At 40.9% G+C, this 14700-nt stretch overlaps 1 protein-coding gene across 1 annotated transcript in view; it reads right to left on the reverse strand.

The window, feature by feature from the left end:
- Positions 1-14700, reverse strand: part of OCRL (OCRL inositol polyphosphate-5-phosphatase) — a 2544778-nt gene that overhangs the window by 1032841 nt on the left and 1497237 nt on the right. Inside the window, exon 17 of the mRNA XM_044057236.1 lies at positions 13041-13206. Within this exon, the coding sequence (XP_043913171.1) occupies positions 13041-13206 (166 nt within the window). The remainder of the gene's footprint in view (positions 1-13040; positions 13207-14700) is intronic.

Raw genomic sequence — 14700 nt, forward strand, 5'->3', positions numbered from 1 at the left:
TTTTCAAATCCCCTGAAGTTCTAAAACATTTGAACATAAGCAGCTGTACAAATCAGTCTGATAGTTAAATGCCATCAGGTTCTAATACATTTGCAAGTTAAGCATTTGTGCAAATTAATTTGATACGTGCCTTCTAGTTCTAATACAATTGTAACACAGAGATCTTGTATAAATCAATTTGAAGTTCAAAGACATTTTTTTTTTTTTTTTTTTACAGAACTCCAGCTCGATATGCTGGAAAAGGTTCAATTGTTGCTCAGGTCGGTGCAGAAGAGGGTTCCTCGTCAATGTCGATGGAGAGCTTTACTCCTACAGTTTCTGCACCTTATCCTGTATTTGTTTCAGAATCTAAGGTCTTTCGGTACTGAAGGTGCAAATTTCAATAAAGTTATCATGTGCAAGGTGCTGTAGGAACCGAAGCAATATGCTTAGAAGCAGTCGGTTCAGGGGAACTTAAAAGAAACGAAGCTCCGTGTCTTCTAGGAGATGGTGAAGGTTGATGAGGGAGACATTACATTTTCTTCTCTGTCAGCACCAGAGATGGCCTTTGAATCAAAGAAATTTAATATTATACAACAAGAGAAGTTGAGACATGATGATAGTGTGTTATCTCTGTTACCGATATAGAAACCTAGCAAGGGAAAGGATGTCAGAAAAAGGGAATCTTCTGCCGGATTTCTGGCACATCTCAGAAAACAGCAGAGCCCGTAGATTTAAATGGAAAACACACTATTTTTGAACACACCCACTCCCCACTCCCACACTCAAAGAAGATAAGAAGGGGAAGCAGAAGAACAGCCAGCATTTTTTCCATTAATGAGAAGGGGGAACCTTACTGGGCAGATAGAAAACTACCAACGATGGTAGAGAACACTATTCAGTATCAACTAAAAAGGAGAGGGCAGAAATCACATAGAAGGAAGTAGAACAATTCTTTAGGGAAGGGATGTTTATAGATGATAAAATAAATCACCAACTTAGCTCAAGAGTTCTGGTGAACACATCTGTTTCTGGAAGTGGCAAATGAGATCTGGGGTAATTAGGAGAGAGGCATTATGGGTAGGGCTTAAGCTCAAGAGTGTTTGGTCATTGCGAGCTATAATAATGGCCAAGTTGGTTCCAATGTTTGGAAACAAACCCATCAGTCAAGAATAAATGAAGATTGACAACATCAGATCAAAAAGCTCCTCAGATTTACAAATACCTTTTGTCTTATCCAAATAATACCGGAGCTGTCTTTGTAGAGTCAAGGTGTGAGGAAACTTCTCACTAGCAGATTGCGGAGAAGGAAAAAAAAAGCTAGATAGACTGATTTAAGAGACAACTCATTGACCAACCTGGGCATAAATGAAGGATTAGTATGCAGAGACACCCAGGAATTGCCATCACGGCCTGAAGTTCAGAATATCTCTTGGCTGAAGTAAGAGCAACCAGCAAAACAGTCTTCCAGGTGCGGTGTTGTAAAGAGGAAGAAGTAGGCTCAAAAGGAGCCGGAGTCAGTTTTTCAAGGACAAACTTAAAGTTCCCAAGAGGGAGGAATACATTTTCTTGAACGTTTGATATGGAGGATGCCTTTAAGGAATTGTTTGACCTCAAAACAAGAAGCCAAAGGTGTTTTCAAGGGCAGACAAGCCAAGATTGTTGACAGTGAGCTTTAACAGAAGAATATGCTAAGCCAGCATGGAGCAATTCACACAAAAAAGAATCAAAGGTACCACCAATGAAAAGGGATCCAGGTGATGACTAAGACACCAAACAGAAAAAGATTTCCATTTAGCCATATAGGTTTTTCTGGTAGTGGGTTTCCTGGCCTCCTGCAGTACACTAAGCACATCCTCAGAAATATGGTGTCTAAATGGGATCATAATCCTATCACCCAATGTATCAAATTAACAGTGGACAAGTGAGGGTGAATGAGAGACTCCTGGTCTTGTGTGAGAAGATCCATCTGATGAGGTAACTTGTGATGATGCCCCTGGCCAGGTGAAAGAGAATGGGAACCATTGCTACCTGGGCCAAAAGGGAGTTACCAGCAAGATTCTTGATCCTCCATCCTGACCATGTGCAGGACCCTAGGAGAAAGAGGAGGGTAAGCATATAGGAACTTCCCCTTCCAAGAAAAGGACATGATATTCACCTTCCAAGTCAAAGGACTCTGGGATCTGAAGAGAAGCAAGAAGTTGCCTGTTCAAAGGGGAGGCAAAACGATCCACTTGAGGAACACCCCACTGATGTACTATGTCCAAAAACACCTCTCTGTAAAGCATCCATTTGTGAGGCTGTGTCCTGGTCCTGCTAAGAGAGTCTGCCACAAGGCTGTGCTCTGAGGAGATGTAGACCACTTGATAGGTTACCTGATAGTGGATAGCCAAATCACAGGCCTGAACTGTCAGCCTGCAAAGAAGACAAGACCTTGTACCCCCTATTTACTAATGTACCACATATCTGTGGTGTTGTATGTAAAGTTTAAAGTTCCTGGAGAGCAAAGAGAATGGAAGACCAGAAGAGCACCTCATTTATTTTATGTTGATATTGTTTGGCCTCTGAAAGGGCCATAGATCTTGAACCCTCAGACTGTTAGAAGAGGCTCTAGATCAGAAGTGTCTGTGAACAGCTCCTGAGAATGAATCTGAAAAGGCAGTCCTGGATTGAAGGGGATCTGCTGACAAGGACGCAATGGAACTGGAAACGCCAGAGGGTGGCAATGCTGGAGCCATACAATCTTTAAGTACCACTGCAGTTTCCATATGTGAAGCTTGGCAAAGGGTAGCACAGCAACGGTAGATACCATGAACCCCAGGATTCTGAAACATTCCCTTGCAGAAATGAGAGAAAGGGGAAACAGAGACTGGAAGTAGGTTGTCAGAGACAGAACCTTGGAAGGAGGAGAAGTCAACATTAGAATGGTCTGAATTATGTACACCCGATAAAGATGTAGTCTTGAGGAGGAGTCACACTGGGCTTTCTGAAATTGACATCGAGTCCCAGGCTGTGTAACAGGAAGATGGTAAAGTTTAGGTCCTGCAAAAGCCTGGATTGAGAGGGAGCCCGAAGCAGCAGGTCATCCAGATATGAGAATATATGGCTTCCTTGAAGCCTGCAAAAAGCTATGACAGGGACCAGACATTTGGGTCCATAGAAAGATCAACGGGCAAAGCACACAACTGAAAATTAGATGAAGAAACAGAGAAAAATATAAACTTCCTAAATAGTGGGAGAATGGAAATATGAACACAGATGTCCTGAAAAGGAGGCTTTTGAGTTTTAGAAGTCTGGGTGGGTTTATCAGCAAAAATATGCTTAGGAACCCTCTTCTCTTTAGAAGGCTGGTTTCTCTGACATTTGCAAATGGGAGAAACAAAGATTTGCTCAAGATCCTGCATCCCTCCACTTCTGTCTTGTAGAGTCTTAAACAAGTCAGCAGCCAATGTACCACAGAGATTCTGCTTGTCCAAAGGAGCATACAGAAGCTTGGTCCTAATATCTGGGCAGCAGCCTTTCCTTCAGAGTCAGGAAGGTCAGACCCCCAACCCAAGCTGTGACAAAAGGGCCAAAACATTCCTAGTCACATGGGTTTCATAATTAATGGCCCTGAAGGCCAGGGTGGCAGACATGTACACTTTTTCCCCAATCTCTCCATAGCCTGACTATCTATATCAGAAGGAAGCAGTTTGGAAGAGGGGGCCTGTATGATTTGTAAGCTGAAACAGATGTCACGGCAGAGTCTGAAGGACACTTGCAGAGGTACTTAAAAGTCTCAGGTACCTTATAAAAAAGGTTGGGAATCAGAAGCTGAAGAAGCAGCTGCAAAAATTTCCAACAAAGCATCCAACACGTCGTGTGACAGCAAAAGGTTTAGGAGACTTCCATCTGAACAGCTCATAATACCTCTTTTGAATATCAGAAACTTGTGAGCAATCCCACTTAAAATACTCCATCGTACAAACTACTGCATCCCCAAAGTACAACTCCTCAAAGGGAGAGTTAGGGTTCAAGGAATCCTCTTCCTTAAACCCAAGTCTAAAAAAAAGGGTAATCTGTGAGGAGCAAGCCAACAACTATAGTCTGAATCCACTTCCTCATCTGAAGAATCAGAGTCCCTAATCCTTTTGGCTGGAGGACAGGACCAAGGAGAAGCAGGAACAGATACCCCCCCTGAGGTGGCCCTAAGGACATCACAGCAAAGAACAAGCCATGGGTAAAAATCCTGGCATTCCCTCTGAGGATCCTTAGCAATGGGTGGAATATGCCTAGTTTTCTGCTTCTTCTTTAGTAGGATGTCAGTTTTAACCAACCTAGGAAGTTCAAAGTCATCCCTAGATTCAATCACACTACCGAGACCTCTTCCCTCACCAGAATCAGTGGAATCCCCTAGGCTCTTCAGAAATGATCAGCCTTTGCTCCCACTCAATGTCCACTGCAGATGTCTTCATTGCCTCTGAGGATGTGCAAGAAGCTGGTTTCATGCTGGCCTCTGACAGGTTCAAGGCAGAGGAAACTGGTGTCTGCACCAGATGGTCTTTGGGGTCTTCATTCACTTTGTGAGAGATGTCAGGCAGAGGCTGGATAGCAGCAGTGAGACCAAGACTTCCTGATCTTCCTTTTAAGAGACAGCTGTATTTTGGGCCGGGTGGATTAGGCCATGGTACCCTGGGTCAAAGTTTGTGAAGCTGGTTCTCAAGACAAACAAAGAAGGCAAACAGCTGCTGTGTTTTGAGAACAAAAGCCTGACGAATGATACTCTAGGTATGATTGTGTGAAGCACCTAGGCAGAATAAATATTTCTTGTGGCAGTCTTTATGGGGAATCTATGTCCCACAGTGACATTTTCCCTTCCTGGATGACGTGAACCCTAAGTACACAAGTAAAGGAAGAAACAGTGTACTTACTTGTAAGTAGCTCAGTGCATGACGTTCAGGCCAACATTCAGCTGTGGCAATTGGACTGGCAGCAAAGTGCAAAGTTGTTCTAAGTACAGAGCACTCAAACATCATTATGCTCTATGCATACATGGATAGCATACATGTGACATAGGATGATGTAAAGGCAATGGTATACTGGCCAGATGTGGGGCTATCCTTGGCAAGAGATCCCCACAGATTATGAATACTGCAACAGAAATATGGAAGGAAACCTACTGTTACAAGCAAGTAGGAATTATGCAACTGCACTACGTTCAATAAACACACTGCCTTACTGGCATTCAGGTGGATTCCTAAAGCTTACCTAATCTGGGTAGAGGAAGGATAAGGGTCCAGATCCCCTGAAGAAGAGTCCTAGCAAAGCCTGCTCTGGAACTAGAAAAGGTATCCAAGCTTGCAGTTTAGTATAAAGGTATGAACTGAGGATTAAGTTGTTTCCTCTAGAGCATCTGCTCTGGTGGAATGGGCCTTTACTTTGTCTTGTTAAGGTGGGTGTAAAAACAATACATGAGGACAACCAATGAGCAACAGATTGTTTAGAGACAGGTTGACCCTTTCTTTATCACTGTTAAGGAAAGAAAAAGCCTTTCAGTCTTCCTGAAAGGCGTTGTTCCTTCAAAACTGTACCCAAGCTGTCAGTGCACTTCCAAAGTATGAAGTATCCTCTCTCCCTTATTCTTAGGTTCGGGAAAACATAGCAATGTTGACTGACACAGCAAATTCTGACAGCAAATGTGGCATGAAAGAAGGGTTAGTGTGTAACACAATCCTACTATCCCTGTCAAAAATCAGGTAAGGTTGTCCCACCATGAGAACTTGCAGCTCAGAGACTCACCTCACAGATGTCAGAGCAATAAGCAAAACATGTTTCCACATTAGCAGTTTCAGATTATGCTGTGCAACAGGTTCAAAAGGTGGTAAGGCCAGCTGAGATCTCATGCAGGAGGAATTTGCTTGAGGTGGGGTCTCATATACAATACTTTCATGAACTGTTTTATCAAAAGAGAAGAAACAGCGGGTGGCAGACAAGCAGAAATGGTTACTAAATGCACCTTAATGAACTCGTATGATAAGCCATCCTGAAGCATCTCTCATGGACAATTCAAGACCAAATGGATATTAATCTCAAAGGACCCTCTGTTCAACTTTAGGCACAACTTAGAAAAACGTCATCCATATGTAAACACAAGGTTTGCTAGTAACAGGTATTCTGGCCTCCTTTACCAACTCCTGCACATTCTCATGAAACATGCACCTAAACAGAGTCAAGACTGAATTGTTCAGGTGACAGATTAGATTGATTGGGGAGATGATTCTTTTGAGCTATGATACAGAATCAGAACTGCCTAGACATAGTAAAGCCTTGCTGAGTCTAATTATGGTGGCTGCCAAAAAAGCAATTACTAGAAAATGGAAATCAAAGTCTAGACCAACTTTACTAGAAGTAGTGAACTGGAACTGGGATCTTTAGAAAAAGGACGGAGCAAACTATATAGAAAAAAATGGGAATTGTGGGAACAATATATGCAGAGAAGGTACAAGGTTCTAGATTCAAATGAGCCATATAATGCTTAACTGACAATGATTATAAGTGATGGATAATATCCGTAACTACAGTTGCTTAAATGGTGTCTGTGATGTATAATGTTTGCAACTAAAGTGGTGTCAATGTTGTTTGTTTTTCATTTATATAAATGTAAGATTGCCTACATCATACGTGATAATTTAATAAAGATGTTTACTGAAAAAAAAAGGCTGAATCGTCCAGGCTGTCAGTTGTAATTGCACCAAACTGGCGTGCATTAGTGCCCCCTGAGACTGTGTGACCAAATCCAGAGAGTGAGGAAGTATGGGGTAATTGCCCTTGGCCAAAACCATTAGCAGTAGAACCAAGGTTGCCTGGGTCAACAGGGGGTCAACCACAATGATCTTTGACATTTCTTTCCGAATCTTCAGAAGTACCTTAAAAATACATACTAGAAAGTTCCAGTCAAAGGTTATCAGAATGTGTCTATCCTTCAAGCATGGCTGAAAGAATGATGCCTGGAACAGAATTCTTCTCTCTGTTTTGAAAGGAGATGAAAATATCCATTACAGGCATTCGCCACATCTGGATTAGATTCTGCACCCCTACCTTAAAGCTGCCATCATGCGGGTCAGCCCAAGATATGCTTAGTACCTCTGCCACAACATTCTTATTTGACAGAATGTATGATGCCTGCAGAGTCACAGAATGCTGTAAAGCCAGCTCACAGACCATCATTACCAAACAGCACAGAGAGTATGATCTTATAACCCCATATTTGGTGAGCTGCCACTCATTGTACTGTTCTCCATAACTTCCACTGCCAACATCTCAGTGCCTCCTTGGATCTCACACAGCTCCCCAAACAAAGTCAGATGAATCTGTCTGGACATACTGTGTAGGAACAGGTGGGAAAAAGGGAAGTCCTGGACTGATACTCAACTGTGCTGTCCACCACTGTACCGCTTGTCTGAAGAAGTCCAGCATCAGCAACTAGAATTCTAGATAATGTAAATGCTGGGTCCAACAATTTTGTAAATACCAATGAATTTTCCTTTTGTGGAGACGCGCCAGTAGTATCATGCGAATCACGAACGCCATCAGTCCTAGAATTGTTCAGAATTTTCTTGTTGAGGTAATATTCTTCCTGCAGGAATCCTGAAGCAACGTCTGAAAGGAGAGGAACTTGCCTTCAGGAAGAAAGGCCATTCTTTTTTGGTGTTGATTAAAGACCTCAGGAAGCGGAGTCTTTGCGAGTGTGTAAGGCACAACCTCCGAAGGTTCAAATTGAACCCTAGTTGGGATAGTAAGGTCCAGTTCCTCTCTAGCAATTCAAAGCACCTGGATACAGACTCTGTACAGAACAACCAGTTGTCCAAGTAAAGAAAATGTGAATGTCATGAGTCCACCAATAAGCCACTACTGGGGCAAGGCATTTCATAAACACTCAAGGTGCACTGTACTGCCCAAAGGGTGATGCGGAGAACTGATAGTTAAGAACCAGACACAACACATCTCAGATATCTCCTGAAGTGATGAGCAATGGGGATATGAAGATACACATCTTTCAAGATGGGTCACCATGAAGCAGTGGTCCGGCAAACGAGGAAGCACTGTCTGCAGGGTGAGTGTCTCGAACTTGGCCTTGGCAAAAGTATTTGGAAAGGATAAGTTGAACACCGGTCTCAATGACAGCTCTTTTTTTAGGAACCAGGAAAATTCTGAAGTAAAGACCTTCTTCTCTCCAAAGGCGGGACCAGCTCTATGACCCTTGAGTCCAGCATGTGCCATGCAGGAGTATAGGACGAAACAACAAAGTCTGAGCTGGTGAAAGAGGTTGTAGAAGGGGAACCCCCCCCCCCCCCGATTGGGGGTAAATATTCCTTCCACTGCCACCTGTAACCTCTGCCAACAATGCACCCATTTGTTGGAAACCATTGATGGCCAGGCTACCTTGTTGACAGCCAACTGCTGAGACAGTGTACTTGGAGAGGAACTTGGGAATGACAGGTACAAAGCCACTTCATAGTAATAGACTGGAAGGGAGAGTTATCCTTTTTGGGAAATGAACCCCTTTTGTTAGGATTGGTGGAGTTTTAATCCTGCCATTTCCTTTTGGTGCCTTGACTTTTGTGTGGCTGGGACTTCTGTTTGTTGTGCTGCCGTATCTTGCTTACTGGAAGAAACTTGAGAATATGCAATATTTTAGACACACACTTGCACCAGTTTACCTCTGTCATCCCAGTGATTTATAATCTGATTAGCGGCTGTACCAAACACACAATCAGACTCAAGTGAAGACTCATGTAAAGTCTCTACTACTGCGCAATACTATTCTAAACACTGCCTTGAATAAACAGTACAAAGCACAAACACATGCAGTCTCTACTACTGCGAGATACTATTCTAAACACTGCCCTGAATAAACAGTACAAAGCACAAACACATGCAGTCTCTACTACTGCGAGATACTATTCTAAACACTGCCTTGAATAAACAGTACAAAGCACAAACACAGCCAGTCTCTACTACTGAGAGATACTATTCTAAACACTGCCCTGAATACAGTACAAGCACAAACACATGTAAAGTCTCTACTACTGTGAGATACTATTCTAAACACTGCCCTGAATAAACAGTACAAAGCACAAACACATGTAAAGTCTCCACTACTGCGAGATACTATTCTAAACACTGCCCTGAATAAACAGTACAAAGCACAAACACATGTAAAGTCTCTACTACTGCGAGATACTACTCTAAACACTGCCCTGAATAAACAGTACAAAGCACAAACACATGCAGTCTCTACTACTGAGAGATACTATTCTAAACACTGCCCTGAATAAACAGTACAAAGCACAAACACATGTAAAGTCTCTACTACTGCGAGATACTAAACACTGCCCTGAATAAACAGTACAAAGCACAAACACATGTAAAGTCTCTACTACTGCGAGATACTACTCTAAACACTGCCCTGAATAAACAGTACAAGCACAAATACATGCAGTCTCTACTACTGTGAGATACTATTCTAAACACTGCCCTGAATAAACAGTACAAAGCACAAACACATGTAAAGTGTCTACTACTGCGAGATACTATTCTAAACACTGCCCTGAATAAACAGTACAAAGCACAAACACATGCAGTCTCTACTACTGCGAGATACTATTCTAAACACTGCCCTGAATAAACAGTACAAAGCACAAACACATGAAAAGTCTCTACTACTGCGAGATACTATTCTAAACACTGCCCTGAATAAACAGTACAAAGCACAAACACATGTAAAGTCTCTACTACTGCGAGATACTACTCTAAACACTGCCCTGAATAAACAGTACAAAGCACAAACACATGCAGTCTCTACTACTGCGAGATACTATTCTAAACACTGCCCTGAATAAACAGTACAAAGCACAAACACATGTAAAGTCTCTACTACTGCGAGATACTACTCTAAACACTGCCCTGAATAAACAGTACAAAGCACAAACACATGCAAAGTCTCTACTACTGCGAGATACTATTCTAAACACTGCCCTGAATAAACAGTACAAAGCACAAACACATGTAAAGTCTCTACTACTGCGAGATACTATTCTAAACACTGCCCTGAATAAACAGTACAAGCACAAATACATGCAGTCTCTACTACTGCGAGATAATATTCTAAACACTGCCCTGAATAAACAGTACAAAGCACAAACACATGTAAAGTCTCTACTACTGCGAGATACTACTCTTAAACACTGCCCTGAATAAACAGTACAAAGCACAAACACATGCAGTCTCTACTACTGCGAGATACTACTCTAAACACTGCCCTGAATAAACAGTACAAAGCACAAACACATGTAAAGTGTCTACTACTGCGAGATACTATTCTAAACACTGCCCTGAATAAACAGTACAAAGCACAAACACATGCAGTCTCTACTAGTGCGAGATACTATTCTAAACACTGCCCTGAATAAACAGTACAAAGCACAAACACATGTAAAGTCTCTACTACTGCGAGATACTACTCTAAACACTGCCCTGAATAAACAGTACAAAGCACAAACACATGCAGTCTCTACTACTGCGAGATACTACTCTAAACACTGCCCTGAATAAACAGTACAAAGCACAAACACATGCAAAGTCTCTACTACTGCGAGATACTATTCTAAACACTGCCCTGAATAAACAGTACAAAGCACAAACACATGCATCAAAGTCTCCCAATTATTATAACAAATCCTGTCAAAAATGTTTAACAAAAAAAGGCACCAAAATCACAATTTAAATGAAAAAAAGTGTTTAAAATGTTGTAATCCTGCTCAACCATCTCAAATAACAACACCACCAATGAACAAACTGTATTACCAGCAAGTTTCCCCATCAAAACTTCCAAATTAAGCTTTTAATAAATGGAAATAAGTTCTGGTTAATTGTGCATCTTGATGTGCAAAGTGAAAACTCAAGCATATACAAAATTTCCAATCAAAAAAATGGTCAAAGCAGCAGAATACACTATTCAAACACTGATAGAAAAAGCAGTGGGAGGAAAAATCCACAAGGGTTTATCAGCGCTCAGTAGCAGAACAGATCCAGAGTAAGGGGCAGCCTTCCAAGAGACCTTCCCACAGTAAGGAGCAGGCTTCTAAGATATCTGCCTGTTACTTTGGCACTAAAACAATAAGTAAAAAAGTCACACCGAAAAACAAATTGGTTAAGAAAACACAAAAAGAAAAATCTAGCAAAGCTAGACTTTCCACTGTGTGATACCTTAAACCTCTTGTAAGGATAATTTGCATATATCCCAAGTTGCCAAATCTGATACAAGAGGTTTAAGGTATTACACAGTGGAAACGCTAGCTTTGCTAGATTTTTCTTTTTGCATTTTTTAAATCAATTGGTTTTTCTGTGTGACCATTTTACTCATTGTTTTAGTTTGTTAGTTGGGATAGTTTGTAGACACCCTAATGTTTATAGATATCACTTGGGTACAACAACCCTCTGATTCCAAATGTCAGCCAAACATTCCTTTCATGCTGTGCTGATGATGCCATAAGAAGCAAGAAACATACATGTTGGCATCTAGAGTGGGTTGGCTTTATTGGCCTGAAATTGTCCATAAATAGACTTAAAAGTAAAAGTTAAAGAAAAAATTATGGACGTTCAGAATTGCCATTTAGCTGAAGCACCTGATATACTTAAAGGGTAATTTCCATATATCCCATGCTGCCTCTGATACAAGAGGTTTAAGGTAACACACAGTGGAAAGCCTAGTTTTGCTAGATTGTTTTCTTTTTCTGGCACTAGAAATCTGAAAGGTCTTTCATGTCTATGAGTGTGTCAGGCAGTCCTTGAACTGCCAGGTGATTGGTCCGTCACAGCCACAGACAGGTAGTGGGTGCGACTGAGTGTTGTAACACTGCCAGAGGAAAGTAGCAAGACACTACTACCTGAATGCCCGTACGGCAGTGAGTTTGCTGAACATCACTTTACTTTATTAGTGCTGTACCCTACTGACTTTAATAGTTACTTTATTAACTGGTTAACAAATATAACTAAGCAGGGCAGATAGATAAGTACACATCCTCTACAGATGATTTTTTTTAATTGTGTATCTGTATCAGAAGCACCATGTCATTAAACAAGCAACACCTGTATGGCATTGTTATTATGGGACAATTATGTAACTATCAAGACACACAATTAACCAGTACTTCTTAAATTCAAATGTCTGAGTTAAAGACATAATACCTCACAAAGAGGATTACCGGCCTCAAACAGATGCCCTACGCAGACCGTTTCAAAAAACTCCAGCTTTACTCCATCGCATATCGCCTACTCAGAGGTGATCTCTGCCTAACATACAGAGCTATGTCAAACCCAGAGCTGTTGGACATGCTCCACTTAAAGAAATCCCAATCCCTCCGAGCTACATGCTCTAGGGACCTAAACCTTGCTACCACAATAAACAGAACATGCCAGAGGGATAGATTCCTGTCCCAGAGACTTCCCATACTCTGGAATAAACTACCTATCTATATCAAACAAAGCTCCTCATTAGCACTCTTCAACAAAAATCTTGATGATTGCATGGGAAATAGGAAATTCACCCCAGGGATCACCTCTGTGGCTCTGCTTGACAGTGGCACAGGAAAAAAATTTTTTTGGGTGGCAAAAGCCAGGGTACCTTTTTGGCCGGGCTTGTATAGGCCCCAGGGCCGATAGCCTAGTACCTACTTATGAATGTACAAAAAACTACTCCAAATAAACAGAGCCAGCAACTCAAAGAGAAAAGAGAGAAAAAGAAATAGGTTCTGCGACACCTCATGCAAAAAGACAGCAACAAAGAACTAACTCTGGCCAGCGCTTTAAAGTAAGTAGGTCAGCAAGTGCCATACAAAAGAATTGTTCTCGAATCAAATACTCCCTTGCTATGTACCAGTACTAGCCCCTGCACATACACTGTGTACTAGGTAATGGCTCACAAATGTCCACCTGCATCTGGTTAATACATAAACAAGTACAAGCTCTAGCCCTTCTACAGAATGCTAGTTAATCTGTAGGAATTTGTTAAATGTACTCACTGGGTTCTAGGTATCCGTCACTCGGTTCTGCTCTTAGCCATGGTTTGCAGTACTGTGCATCATTCAGCTTTGGGATGAAGACAAAGTGACAGGGAACTTGTCCATCATTTGTAATATGGAATTTCTCTCTCTGTAGCTGTCGAAACCGGACATTCTCAAATGTAAACTAGGAAAAAATATATAAAATTATGAAATTAAATGTGAATAGATAAATGCATACTTGCTGCATCAGCTGAACTACCAAGAGAGCTTTCCCTGGTATGCCCTTGGCTGGATTCATTTTCACCAAAAATCCCCATGTTGAAAAAAGATGGGAAATATCTCATTCAGGTACTCTATGCATCCTTGGTGAAAGACACCATGCTGTAACAAAATCAGACAACTGTACAAGTTACACAAGCCTGCCAGTATGACACAGCTACAACTCGTCTTGCAAATGAATAATGACAAGACAGCAACAGTATTAACCAACTAATAAAGAAGAACACACTTTGTTGACTTATGTGAACTTCAAATACCAAACCCGAGAGAATAGCAGCTATCTGCAATGGGATGAAAAAGGGAGGATTTTGTCTCATCAAGGAGGGTTGATTCATAGATTAACTGATGAAGTAAAGAAAACTTAACTGAGGACACTTGCTGACTGGTCTCTGGCTGGGCTAAATGTCAGGCAGTAACCATAGGGAGTCAAAGGATGCCACATAGAACTCAGAAACATTAGTATAGGAGAATGTGTACCAAAAGACAACTACTGACCAAACTGCAGAAGTCTGCGAACCAAATACTCCACAATAAAACCACTGGTATGTTGATGCTGTAAAAAATGCTGGTAGTCCACAAAGTGAAGCAAAAAAAGTTTATTGTAAGACAAAAGAAAGCTGGTAAGCACTTTCGTCCTTAACAAAAGAACTTCATCAGACAAATTAAAATCAAACACAGCGTGTGGTGGTCTTTATGCTAATATAACAATGGGAGAAGAAACATTTGTTTCCTTCTGACTTTTACAAGCATGTTAAATATTATACACGATTCCTGGACGACCTTTTTATTTTTTGGGATGGTCCCTATGCCCTTATTAGTGATTTTATTAGATATTTAGATTCTACCGCTTCATTTTTAAGATTTACATATTCATTTAACTTACACAAGATAACCTTCCTTGATATTAAATTAATTAAGGATTACCAAATTGTAGGTTTATATCCAAAATATATCGAAAGGACACATATTCAGATTCACTACTTCATTATAGCAGCACCCACCCTCAGAAACAGAAAAAAAGCTATTAAGGGACAGTTTGTACGGTATGTATGGTATCACTTTCAGAAGATTTTTTAGATGAATGTGATACTTTAAAGGATATGTTTATGAAGTGGGGCTACCCGTTGAGACTTATTAATGATGTCCTTTTAGAGGTAGTAAATAAGAGGGAAAGAAATTTTTATACACCTCTTTTATCTGAAGTTTTATTGGATGTAACACACACAGTGAATGTTGTGCCCTTAAACTCTGTTTTTACAGGAAAAGATTATATTTCATTTATTTCTACATACACGACTGATAGTCCTGATATTAAACATATTTTGAGTAAAAATTGGTCAATTCTAACACATGACAGAACTATCAGAACACATATTGATGATATTTTTAGAAAAGGTAG

This window comes from Protopterus annectens, chromosome 15.part0 (genome assembly GCF_019279795.1).
Source record: "Protopterus annectens isolate FY-2018-M chromosome 15.part0, PAN1.0, whole genome shotgun sequence".
Classification (NCBI taxonomy): domain Eukaryota; kingdom Metazoa; phylum Chordata; order Ceratodontiformes; family Protopteridae; genus Protopterus; species Protopterus annectens.